This window comes from Leucoraja erinacea, chromosome 1, assembly GCF_028641065.1.
Source record: "Leucoraja erinacea ecotype New England chromosome 1, Leri_hhj_1, whole genome shotgun sequence".
NCBI lineage: Eukaryota > Metazoa > Chordata > Chondrichthyes > Rajiformes > Rajidae > Leucoraja > Leucoraja erinaceus.
Genome location: NC_073377.1, coordinates 67,481,393 through 67,494,933, shown reverse-complemented (window position 1 = coordinate 67,494,933; position 13,541 = coordinate 67,481,393). Strand labels below are relative to the sequence as shown.

Sequence of the window (13,541 nt, the reverse complement as noted above, 5' to 3'; positions counted from 1 at the left end):
TTATACTTTGCGTATTCATATACAGCACTTTGACCTCTGTATTCACTTCCCCCCTCGCAATTGGCCTTGATGTTACTCTGTTGTCCATTCTCAAGCTTTCCTTCCACTTAATTCAAGAATCTTTTGTAATTTTTCCTGTAGCCACTTCCCCTTCAACTCCATCTTTATACTCCCAATTTGTCAATCCCTCCCCCCCCCACTATTTAGTTTAAACCCACACGTGTAGCCCTAGCAAACCTGCCTGCCAGAATGTCGGTCCCCCTCCAGTTAAGGTGTAACCATTCCCTTTTGTACAAGTCACCCCTACCCCAGAAGAGATCCCAGTGGTCTATAAATCTAAATCCTTGCTCCCTGCACCAGCCCCTCAGCCATATATTCAGATCCCCTATCTCCCTATTCCTGTCCTCGCTAGCACGAGGTACTGGAAGCAATCCAGAGATAACCACCCTAGAAGTCCGGCATTTCAGTCTTCTTCCCAACTCTCTGAAGTCGTGTTGGAGAACCTCCTTCCTCTTCCTGATGTCGTTTGTGCCTACGTGCACAACTACTACCACCTGTTCACCTTCTCTCTCTCGAGGATGTTCAGAATTTGGCTTGTGACATCCTGAACCCTGGCACCAGGGAGGCAACAGACCATCCTTGCATCTCGTCTGCCACCACAGAATCTCCTGTCTGCTCCTCGGACAATGGAGTCACCCACCACTAGGGCTCTGCCCGACGTCGGTCTCGCCGGTCGAGTCCCATCTCCAGGATCAGAGCCACCGACGTGTCCGCCGCTCGGACTGGAAACATTGTCTCCCCGGACAGTTCCCAAGAGGGCGAACCTGTTTACATTAGGCACAGCCACCTGAGTCTTCTGCACTCCACGATTTCCACCCTTTCTCTCCGTCACACACCTTGGTTCTTCCCGTAACCTCGGCGTGACTACCTCACTGTAGGTCCTTTCCAGGAAACGCTCGTTTTCCCGGATCGCCCTGAGGTCACCCAGCTGCTTCTCCAGTGCCCCAACACGGTCCTTTAGGAGCTGAAGCTGGATGCACTTGCCACAGTTGTAGCAGCCAGAGGCTCCATCCCTGTCCCTGGGCTCCCACATTCTGCAAGCCTCACACTGTCTCATCTGCCCCGACATGTGTTCACCATGCTCAGTCCTTCCGAGCTTTATGCATAGCCTCCTCGCCGAAGACTCTTGAGCCAAAGACTCACACTTTACTCACAAGGCCGCTCCCCCTAAGAGCAGTCTTGCTTATATTGACTGATAAATTGCCTAATTTACCAATTTACAAACCAAATTCCTCAGTTTTAAACTGTTTTCCCCCTCTGACTCACTTCTAACTCTCCTCCCACTCGTGCTAGAGCCAATCAGTGCTTTTTCCTGCTTCTCTTTGTTGCTGTGTCTTCAAAATCCACTGTGGTGCCCTAAAATGGACTATGTATGAACACTGCTGTAATTTCTACACAGTGAAACCAAAATGCATAAACATGGCCTTTATTAAAATTACCTTTATTAAAATCTGACAATGTGCACTTTAACCACATGGGATTATTTTCTATTAGAAATCTCAAATTGTGGAGTACAGAGGCAAATAAATAAATGATGGGTCTTATAATAATTTCCCAAACATTATGAAAGGCACTGTACCGGTACACCGTTTAGCAGTTACATACTGCCTGCTGCTCAACCATGACATGGACATGGCAAAACAATGTTTATGACAAAGAGAATTGCTGCCAGAGACTGTGGCCAGTGGCATAGTTGAGATCACTGAAAGGAGTATATCTATTCCACATTCAACATTAACAACCCTTTTCCCAAGTCATCCCACAATTTGTTCTTGTTTGCATAATGCAGATGACTTAAACATGCCCCACACTTTGCTAGTTGCCTATTCTCCTTACAAACACCGTAATTAGGCATCGTTCTCTCTTCAGATACTGAAAAAATCCTGTCTACCAGTCGAGCAGGATGAAATTTATGGGAGGGCATCTCGTCACTCAATCTGATATTTGCTGACACCAGCTCAGATCTTGGAACACTTCGTCAGAGGATATTTTGGAGAGAATATCCACACATAATGGTCGCAAGGGACCTGCAGGCAAACACGGATACTTTACACTAAGTCTTGCTTGTGAATCAGCTCCCTGCACACGTCCTTATGCTATTTCTCTTCTGCAAGACATGGATCATGCTATGGCGGGAAACCCTAGAATAATAATTGTAGACACATCCAGGTGTTTGGGGCAGTCTTTTCTAAAAACTGAAGGTTAGGGAAAGTCAATGTTATATCTGGAACCCATTCTTTGTAGTGCAGAAATAGCATCCATCTCCATTTCAACACTTCGGTCCAAACCAATGTGGCAGTATTTGATGGATAAGGCCCTGCTTCCACTATAGCATGGGCAGAAGCCAAGTAGTGTCAGAGCTATGAAACTTAAAATGCTGCCAATAAAATGTTATATATCAGTATTTTCAAAAGTGTTTTGAGGTAATAAAACTCCAGAAATCTGTCCTCACTCTCCATGGCTAGTGCAACCTTCTCTATGAGGAGATCTGCAGAGAATCGTATGGGAAGGCTAAGGAATGCAAAATACAAGAAATTAAGTACTTGCACAAGAGTGATTTGTCAATTACTCTGATTTTGGTCGTAATCAGACATAAGATATTGCTACTTTGCTTGGCTTGTGCTGAACGTATACGATTAGCAGAAAAGCTATGGAGACCTCTGTCAGTATGAAGAATCAGGTTCTTGTTTTCACATCTACTACACTCAGTGAATTCACCATTGCAGTGCTAAAAGACCACAATGGATTACAAATTCTGCAGTGAGGTGCACAACTGATGACTTTAAAAGAAGAATTTCAATCATATATTGTATATACGTTAAGGTTGCTAAGTAACATTTTCCAAGATTATCGGTCCAAACATATCAAAACAGCATTCCGGACAAGTCGTACTGTTGACTGCTAGACTCATCCTAAGTGTTCAATGTGTGTGCATTAAACAAAATGGAAGACAACAATTGTCCAGGCTTTCTTGGCAGCATAAAGAAAAGTTCAATCTCTCCCATCCAGAAGGAAGGATGTGGGTATCAATTATTTAGTTTGAAGCATCTGAAATGTGGTCCCCAAGGCACACATTATATGTAATCACAATTTCTAAATGTGTAGAAGACACACAATTTAGCAGTGAACTGCAAAGAGTACAGTGATAGATGGCAGCAGGATACAAACATATTGGTGGAATGGGCAGGTGCAAGGCAGGTTAAATTTAATGCAGATAAATGAGACGAAGAATTTTGGAAGTAAGAATGAACAGAGCCAATATAGAATAAAGGATATTGTTTTAAAAGTGGCACAGACAGAGAGACCTTGGAGTATGTATGCAGATGTTTGTGAAAGTGGCTGGGCAAGTTTAGAAAGTTGTTAATGCAGCAAATACATTTCTGGGTTTTATCAACAAAGGCACAGAGAATGGAATTTATGCTGAACAGTCTAGTGTCAAATTTTCCTAAATGTTATGCTCTTCTTCTGTAAAGGGCTATTGCTGTTTATCATGGTAACTCAGAGCTTTAAGTTAATGTATTCTTGGACCATCATTACTCCACTCTATGCAGTAATCAAACAGAACTGGTTATTGAATAGCAGCAAGTTTATAATGAACAAAATGATGTACACAAATATACAGACACCAAGAAGAAAACAAACTTGCACACAAAATGCAATCCCATCATTGTAAAAGAATGCAATATCACCAATACTTGCCTGACAATAGTGTAAGCATATCCTTGATACCCTGAAAATCGAATTTCATTGTTCTGGACCAAAGTAGTGATTGAACTACTTTTGCCCTCTGGGTAGAAAATTCCAATGATTTACTATCCTCGATGCAAAAAAAAAAAATGTCTTCTAGTCTCATTCATGAATGGCTGACTGCTAGCTCCAGACATGCCAAGAAGGGGAAACATCATCCCCGCATCTACTCTTGTTCAAACACTTGAGAATTTTGTCTGTTTTAGTGAGATCATCTAATTCTTCTAAATAGAGGTTCAATTCATTTACGTTCTTCTCAAAAGACAAACCCATCATGCCCAGAATTGATCTGACAAACCTTTGTTGCGCTTGCTCTCTCAGAAGTCTATCCTTCCTTAGATAGGGAGATCAGACAATTAAACAGGATTTCAAATGTGGTCTCACGTTATATAATTCTGGTGAGTTAGCTTTCCCTTTTGATTAACCTATATGCATAAGGTTTTATGGTAATTAGCAAAAAAGGATCGCAGTTCCTCTAACAGCCAGGATAAATTCAATGACAAAAAGTAATTCTCTTCTGCAAGGGCTGAAAACCTTCTGAACCATACTCTTCAGCTTAGTAGTAGCAAGGGTTCCTCAAATTCAATGTGGTTTTTCCAAGGAAGTCAGCTCACCACGTAACCATGAAATGGAACATTATTTCAAGAATATGCAAAGAGGAAAGAAAAATTCACATCACAGGAAACCATTAGAACCGAGAATTTATAAAATATTTGTCATCATTTAAAAACTTCTTTCAAAACTACCCCGTTCCTGCCTTCTCCCCATATCCCCTAATTCTGCTATCTTCAAGAGCACTATATATCTAACAGCTTACCTGCTGTTTCAATTTTTCTTTTTCAAAAGCTGCTTTTTCTTCAGCTTCTTTCATCTAGAATTACAAGTTTAAAATATGTATTTAATTTGTCGCTAATAATATAGAAATAATTTTACAGTTTTTTCCTGCATTTTGAAAAGTTGCATTCAATTAATTTACTTAATAATATAGAAACAACATTTCAAAAAAGCACGTTACTGTTATGTAGCTATTTTTTTACCCTTGAAACTTGCAGATCAGATCTGACCCTTTTAATTAGATGTACTGTTCGGGGAAAATAAAATCATCAATATTTTCTCAGTAATCTGAAAAATTACTGCACGTTTATTTCATTAAATCACTAGCCATTACTAAAGTTTAAATAATTTTATATTCTCACCACCTAAATGGTTTAATTTCTTTCCACAGATGAAATTCCACAGACCATCATCAGACATGTAGTCAGCATCCAGCTTACAAAAGCTGGAAGTGGAAATCTAAATTGCCCCATTTAAAACATAATTTTTCTGTTGGTCTAAAGGTAAAGGGAGCAAAATGAAATTGGAGTCGATCCATGATAAATCTAAGCCACCTGGCCAATTCTAATGAACTTGTCCCATACAATGAACACAATTCTGCATGTAACTTAATATAGTTCTTGAGCCTCTTTAATTTAAAATCCTGTCTTTGTGATGAAACACTAGTTCCATAATGGCAACATGATTACAAATTCCTCTCCTGCATTTAGATTAATACTAGTTATTCAATTTAACAGTAATTAGTTGACTTCATTTCCAGCACAAGCTATTATTTCACTATTTTCTCTATTGCCTAGTTGTCAGTTGCAGGGAAGCTTTAAATCAGAAACAAATTAGTGTTTCGATATCCAATGAATTGAAAGGTACAAACACCATCACCAGAATGAAGGCGGCACGGTGACGCAGTGGTAGAGTTGGTGCTGCCTTACAGCGTTTGCAGCGCCAGATACCCAGGTTCGATCCTGACTATAGGTGCTGTCTGTATGGAGTTTGTACATTCTCTCCGAGATCTTTGATTTCCTCTCACACTCCAAAGATGTACATGTTTGTAGGTTAATTAGCTTAGAAACGTGTAAATTATCCCTAGTGTGTATAGGATAGTGTTAATGTGTGGGGATTGCTGGTCGGTGTGGACTTGGTGGGCCGAAGGGCCTGTTTCCCTGCTGTATCTCTAAACTAAAGAAAATTAGGTTTCAGCCAGAAATAGTCTCCATTTCTCCAGGATCCCTTTATTCCTGCAATTCCGACCTTTCATCAACTCTTTCATTCTTTAAAATATTCCTAATTCCCACAATTTCAAAACAAGCTTCTGGCCATTTTACACTAGTAACTCGTGACAGTGTGTCATATTAAAGATCTTGTGAATGATTCATTATATTAAAAGCATCGCGTAAATACAAGCTATTAATAACGAATGTTGTCAGATAATATTGTTCGTCCAAACAATCTTTGTTTTAGCTCTAATTAGAGCAAATATCAATTTGTGACTTACATTCCCAATGTTCAAATTGGGAGTATATGTGACAAATTCAGCAATTTAAACTATTTTCGAATTCATATATTTTATATTCTGGTATAATAGACAGATGAAACTGGATCAGGCAGTGCTGTAACCTTTACCAGGCATCATTGCTTCAGATCCATGTAAAATGCATTTAATTTTATCCCAACTACTTCTTGATGAACAAGGCTATTATTGAAATTCTCTGATCAATTTGAGATGGCAAATATCATACTTGAATTATTGAATTTTAAAATATAGGTGGCCTGTCTATGCTAACTTTCTGAAACAATTTTAAATGTTTGTTCTCATTTCTCTGCTCTTTTAACCACACTAATCAGACAGGATATGGAGGTTTTGGAGAGGGCATAGAAGATGTTTATGAGGATGCTGCCTGGATTAGAGGATTATGCTGTAGGGAGAGGTTGGACAAACTTTGACTGTTTTCTCTGGCGCATCAAAGGCTGAGAAGAGACCTGAATTTTATAAAATCAGTGGTGCACAGATAGGGCCGTCAGGATATTTTTCCCAGAATGGAAATGTCAAATCAGATTCAATTTTAATTAATTGTCATTGTCAGTGTAAAGTACAGAGACAATGAAATGCATGCTGATTCTCGGCTAAGGCTCTGCTCCGATGCCCGACCCCCTGGTCATTGAACCTCACCTCTCCCGAACTCCAGCTGGACAAGGAACACCTGGGCCGGCACGCATTCCCGGGGGGGGGAACACTTCCTGGGCGTTGCCAAATCTCCGCTCACTCCAGATGTTGTCGCCGCTTCACTGACACACACTCTCACGCACACACGAGGTTTAAAGGGATATAGGCCAAATATTAGAGAGCATAGCTTTAGGTCAGAGGAGGAAAGTTTAATGGAGGTGTGTGGGTCAAGTCATAGGTGTCTGGAACACACTGGCAGAGGTGATGGTGGAGGGAGATATGATAGTGGTGTTTAAGAGGCTTTTAGATAGGGACATTGATCATCTATGGGCAGAAGAGATTATTTCAATTTGGCATTTTGGGTGGGGTTCTAAGCACGTTTCATTTTTTTCCCCAAACCTTTATATTCTCATTTAAATGTTGCATGGACCCTGCTTTTACAAGGAATTCCGTTGGAGATAGCAATCTTGATTAAATATCCTGTGAGCAATTTGATATGCATGCACGTTATAGTAGCTTAATTTGCTGAATACCTTATTCATAACTGCAACAGTTCTACAGGAGAGTTCATTAATTTGCAAAGTCTGTTCCTTGTACCCCACTTTCTAGGAAAACTGTGAGAGTATAATGTAACAATTCAGGAGACATTACCTCAGATGCCTTTTGCTTCATTTCCTGACAGACATCATCACATTCCACCAGGACCTGCTCCTCAGTCACCACCATGCACAGTATTTCCTTACAGAACACAGAAAGCGTCTGGTGTTAATTCTTCAAAGAATGTTGTGTTAATTTAAAAGGAATCAATCTATTATGCAAGAAAGATGTAGTTGATGTTTTGAAATTAAATCAAACGTTTCCTTGAATGTGCACACTTAACAATTGGTCACTTGACTTTTGGAGTCGTTGCACAATAATTGAATAATGAGATTTTTCATGTAACAAAGATGCTCCAGTGGAGGTTATACTCATGCATGGTTATTTTTCTGGCATTTTAAGCAAGTAGAATATAGTTGAATCTTGCTGAACAAAGTACAAGACTGAATTACAATAGAGACATAATTCCACAGCTAAATTTAAATTATTCTTCCCTGCATGCACATAAACAAACTAATTGGAAGTAAAAACAAGGGTTATTTTTCTTTACTAATTACATGTAGAAAATATTCTTGGATCAAATAATATTATATTTCATACATAATCACCAGAATTTAAATTCCTCAAATTAATCTTATTTGCCGTGTGGAATGTATCATTATTTTGGAAGCCTATGTTTCCTTCTATCACATCATAGTCTGACTAAAACCTCTTCAAATGCAAACCATTTCAGTAGAATCAATCTTCACACTATCAATCACTACATTCTGATGTTTTCATTTGTCTTTTTTGTATTTCCTTTCCTCAGAGAAGGGGGTCATTCTGCCCATCTTGTCTATGCTAACTTTCAAAACAATCCCACCAATCCCAATCTCCATCTATTTTTCCTGCAATTCTATCTCAATGCCCACCCCTTCTGCTAGTTCTCACCAACACTACTATAGCCAATTAATCTACCAACTGCACATCTTTAGTATGTGGAAGCAAACTCAAGCTCCGAGGGGAAAGCTGTGTGGTCATAAGGGGATGAGTAAGCTTCATAAGACAGCACCAGAGGTCACAATAGAATATAGTTCACCGGAATTGAGGCAGCAGCTCCAACTTCTGTGCCACTCTCTGGATCTCTTTAATTCGATGTACTTTGCATTTGCTGCCAAGTATTGACAGAAACTAAATCTGAAAACAATGAGTACCCAAATATTCATAAGTAAAGCAGTAATCTTCCTATCGACCTTCATGACCCCATTTGAACTGCAGGGCTGCCAACTCTCACGCTTTGAGCGTGAGAATCACGCATTTGAGCAAATTCTCACGCCCTCACGCTGATGACAGAATTCTCACGCTGTCTTCAGTCCCTGCACAGCAAAGATCCTATAGCGGAGGTGAGTAAAAACCGTGAGGGTGAGTGCATAGTCTTTTTCCTGGAATATGTGATTCAAGAACTAGAGGGCATTGGTTTAAAGCAGGGCTGTCAAACTACCGGCCTGCAGGATGATTTTTCGGGGAAAAAAGTAGTTTCGTTTCTCCCGTGCAGATGGTGTGATAGGTGAGACACGGTGGTGGTTCCAGCACCAACCCCCCCCGGAGCGGACCAGGTGAGTGGGGGATTCGATGCCCCCTCCTGAGCAGCGGGGATGAATCTCGGCTAAGGCTCTGCTCCGATGCCCGACCACCGGGTCATTGACCCTCACCTCTCCCGAACTCCAGCTGGGCAAGGAACACCTGGGCCGGCACACATTCCCAGGGGGGGGGAACACTTCCTGGGCGTTGCCAAACCTCCGCTCACTCCAGATGTTGTCACCGCTTCACTGACACACACTCTCACGCACACACAAGGTTTAAAGGGATATGGGCCAAATGTGGATAAATGGGACTAGTTTAGATGGGGCATCTTGATCTGCATGGACAAGTTGGGATGAAGGGCCTGTTTCCATGCTGTAAGACTATGACACATTGTAGAAAGGGTGCAATTGCTGTGGAGAGGATCCAGGGGCGATTTTATGAAAATGTTGGCTGGGCTGAATTTTTTTTTTCATTTTGAAGAATGATTTGATAACTGGGATTGTATTCTCTGCAGCAATGGAGGTGAATAATATTATGTGAATAGGACGTGTTTTAGTTAACAAGTAGTGTAGGAAGGAATTGCAGATGCTGGTTTAAACTGAAGATAGACATTAAAAACTAGAAAAAACTCAGCAGGACAGGCAGCATCTCTGGAGAGAAAGAATGGATGATGTTTCGGGTCGAGACCTTCAGACTGAAGAGGTTGAAAACCAGCCATAAAACACAATGACTGGAGATGTGTGTTATCTAACCAAGGGCAGAAATCAGAATCATGTGTTCATCTTTATTGACGTGACACCATAATAAATATATTCCAGAAAAAAAGATTTAATGGGGTGGCACGGTGGCGCAGCGGTAAAGTTGCTGCCTTACTACCACATGGGTTTACTCTGGATATCCTGGTATCTCCCTTATCCGAAAGAAGTGCAGGTTTGTAGGTTAAATGGTTTCTGTAAATTGTCCCTGGCGTGATGGATGGAACTGGTGTATGATAGAGATTGCTGGTCGGTTTGGACTTGGTGGGCTGAAGGGCCTGTTTCCATATATATTTTTTACATATATATCGTAATTTCATTGAACCATATATGATTGAATATGTGGCATTATTTTCATTTTGTTTCTATAGTCAAAGGGTAAGGTTGATTGATTTATTTGTGCAGAACAGTGATGGAAGTCCAACTCTTGCCTTGTTTCCCTGTGTTTTTCTCTCTATATATGCATAACAGCATGAATTATAATCTGATGGTCATACATGAATATAGTCATTCATGTGCGGCACCTGTTGATCAGAGCCTGGCTCTATTGTGGAATGTAATTAGGAATGTAATTTAGCCTAACCTTATTCATACCTAATCCAATTTAAAGCATAAATGTTCAAGTGTAAGTTAAAAGACTCGCTACAGTATGCACCAAATTGCACAATTTCAAGCTGAAAAACGGAAAAACTCCCTGCCTCCCTAAGGGGACACCCCCCCCCCCCCCCCCCCCCAGTCGCTACGCTCCATCGCAATTTCTCACTCTCAACTCTCACCCAATGTTGGCAGCCCTGGAATTGGATCACTTTTATAAATAATGATTACAATTTAATCATTTGGATTATTTTATAAAAATCACTCAAAGGCATTTGAGAGAAGCAAGTTGTTGAAAGTCCATCAAGATCCACTGTAGATCCATCAGGATCTCCCTTCTTTGACTTTATTCTTTCTTCCCCATGTTCAGTCACTCCTCACATATCTGTGACACCCCGATACCCTCTGTCACCTTGAGTCTTAACTTACATGATAACTGAAAAACCGAAAATGTGGCACATGCTGCAAACCTGACAGAAAACAGAACATGCTGCAAATACTCAGAACGGGATAAATGCCTCATGTTGAAGATCCCTCATCAGAATTCAGAAAGCGAGGAAAGGTGCCAGTTTTACAGTGAAGACAGCGCAGAGAGGGGGGAGGGGGTGGGGGGGGATGGATATGACACAATGTAAATTGCCACAATGTACAATAATTAAGCTTTACCTTCTTTAACCGCTTACAGGGGCATTTCATCTTCACTTTCTGGTTGCAGCCCTCTGGACAGTTACCAGGGTGGCAGGTTGCTTTGCACCGATGTCCACATAACAACTGGTTAAAACGAGAGGGATGAATAGAGAATTTTGTTCAATTAATAAAAAACATAAAATGAAAAAAGTGATGATGGAATGAGCAACCTAATTCCTATTTAAAATTGTCCAATTTGCCCACAAACAAATGTTCTCGTGTTTTCAACTGAATTAGCCAACCACCATCACAACAGTCAGAACATATAATAGATAGGAAGGGTTACAGATGTGATAGGATCTGAAAATAAAAATGAGAATTTACACCAAAAAAGGGAGAAAAAAAAGAACCGAGACATTTCTGACTTGGAATCCATTGCCAATCAATCTAGTTATTGCTGATCTGCAAACGAAACTTCAGGCTGACAGCACTCACTTTCAAGGAAAGATTTGGACTGGAGATGAATGACTGCAGAGGCTGGAATCTGGGGCATCAACTAATCTATTGGAAGAACTCAGCAGGTCAAGCAGCGTCTGTGGGGGAAGGAGTGGGTGGAATCGTTGACGTTTCGGTCAAAACCTTGCTCGACTCATTGACCTCCTTTATCAAGATCTGGGCTGGGCAAGCTGGGCAAGCTGGCCATTTGTATTTTTGAATAAAGTCTGGAAGTGATGAGGCATGGATGAGAGTTTTGACACCAGTCGACATAATGCAAGGATGGACGTCGTGAGAACATTGAGGCAGACCTAGGTGGCCTTGATGTGATCCAAATTCAAGTTGGGTTCAAATATGGCAGCAAGGTGACAAACAGTCTAATTTGAGAAAATTCACCGAGAGGTAGAATTGAGGGTGAGTAAATTGAGCGCAAAAAACAAAAGAATTATGGCTTTCATTTACTGTAGCCAATACTTGATTGAAACACATTTCTGCTCATCTACTTTTGTTATCAGGCAAGCATTCCAACAATTTAGTCTAAGAGGGATCACTCATCGTTGTGATAAAATAGTCCAGGGCATTACATGTGGAAACGGTCTTTTCTGAAAGTCAGCAACTCCATTTTCAGCTGACACTGAATGGCATTGTGGCGACAAGGAACTGGCCATGGATACATTCATACAGGGTACTGGACAGTACATATATGGGAGAAACTAGATAGCTAAGTTTAGAACCGTTGTAGTCCCTTCTAGATGAGCCAGCGTAGAGGCAATATAAAGATATTAAGTCTGATGAAAGGACAAGTGAAACATGGAGGATAGCTTTGTCGTCGCCACATTGTTTGCCAGTGGTAAACTTTGATATCCCTTTCAGTATCCGGGAAAGAGTGGAAGCACCTCAGGAACACCTCATCCAAGTGATTTAGCAGCAAAGGATCCGGATTTAAATAAATAAAAGCTAAGAATTTTCCCCATGAAAATGCATGTTGGAATACTTGTCTGATTACAAATGCATTTTCATTTAGTTCCCACACTTGGCTTCCGCATCAAATGATAAAAGTTAAAGCACCATCCAACTGATTTTCCAGTCCCATAAAGTGCACACCACCTGTTCATTTCCGGGTTCAAATTATCTACAAAAGCCAAATACAGCACAGGACCTAGCAACTGGAAGCACGGGAGGAAAGTCAATCATGGTTAAAACGTCTCAGAAGCTCAAAGCAGCAGGAATGCATTGTAAGAGTAATCTGGCGGCTAACCAACTTCCTCACTCGCCCACTTTTCCAGAGGCATTTTATCCCTCAGGATAAAGTAGAGAAATTTCAAAGCACTACAAAAGTGGGGAAGAAAGGGCGAGACCCAACAGCATGATTCCACACACTTCCATTACTTTATGTGTGAGCAAACGGAGAAATCTGCCAATACTCAGTACAGGTTTGAAATAAAAAATTAAAAAAATGAAGCTCTGTGATTTCATTCACGAACATATTCTGATATAACCGTGAACTACATGATTCAGGATATGGCTGAGCAATTCTTCAATTTTGGTGAGTGGACGTATGTGTGATTATAAAAGGCATAGAGTTGAAAAGCATAGAAACAGTCACTTTGGCTCAACTTGCCCATGTCGGCCAAATGTACCAACTATGCTAGTCCCACCATCCCGTGTTTGGCCCATATTCCTCTGAACCTTTCCTCTCCATGGGGCCTGTCCAAAATGTTGTTATAGTACCTGCCTCAACTACCTCCTCTTGCAGCTCATTCCACATACCTACCACACATGTGGAAAGGTTGTCCATCAGGTCCCTATCAAATCGTCCCCCTCTCATCTTAAACCTATGTCCTCTAGTTGATTCTGGGTAAAAAAAAACTGCATTTACCCTGTCTATTCCCCTCACGATGTTATACGCCTCTACAAGATCACCCCTCAATTTCCTGCGCTCCAAGGAATAAAGTCCTGACCTATCCCACCTCTCCATCAGCCCAAGTCCTCGAGTCCTGGCAACATCCTTGTAAATCTTCTCTGCACGCTTTCCAGCTTAACTATACCTTTCCAATAGCAGGGTGACCAAAACTGAACACAATAATCCAAATGCGGCCTCACCAACG

At 40.9% G+C, this 13,541-nt stretch overlaps 1 protein-coding gene across 1 annotated transcript in view; it reads right to left on the bottom strand.

The window, feature by feature from the left end:
* Positions 1 to 13,541, bottom strand: part of nfxl1 (nuclear transcription factor, X-box binding-like 1) — a 116,330-nt gene that overhangs the window by 9,855 nt on the left and 92,934 nt on the right. The window contains exons 19-21 of the mRNA XM_055636659.1: positions 10,978 to 11,082; positions 7,454 to 7,540; positions 4,625 to 4,678 (exon numbers count right to left, since the gene is read on the bottom strand). Coding sequence (XP_055492634.1) covers positions 4,625 to 4,678; positions 7,454 to 7,540; positions 10,978 to 11,082 — 246 coding nt within the window. The remainder of the gene's footprint in view (positions 1 to 4,624; positions 4,679 to 7,453; positions 7,541 to 10,977; positions 11,083 to 13,541) is intronic.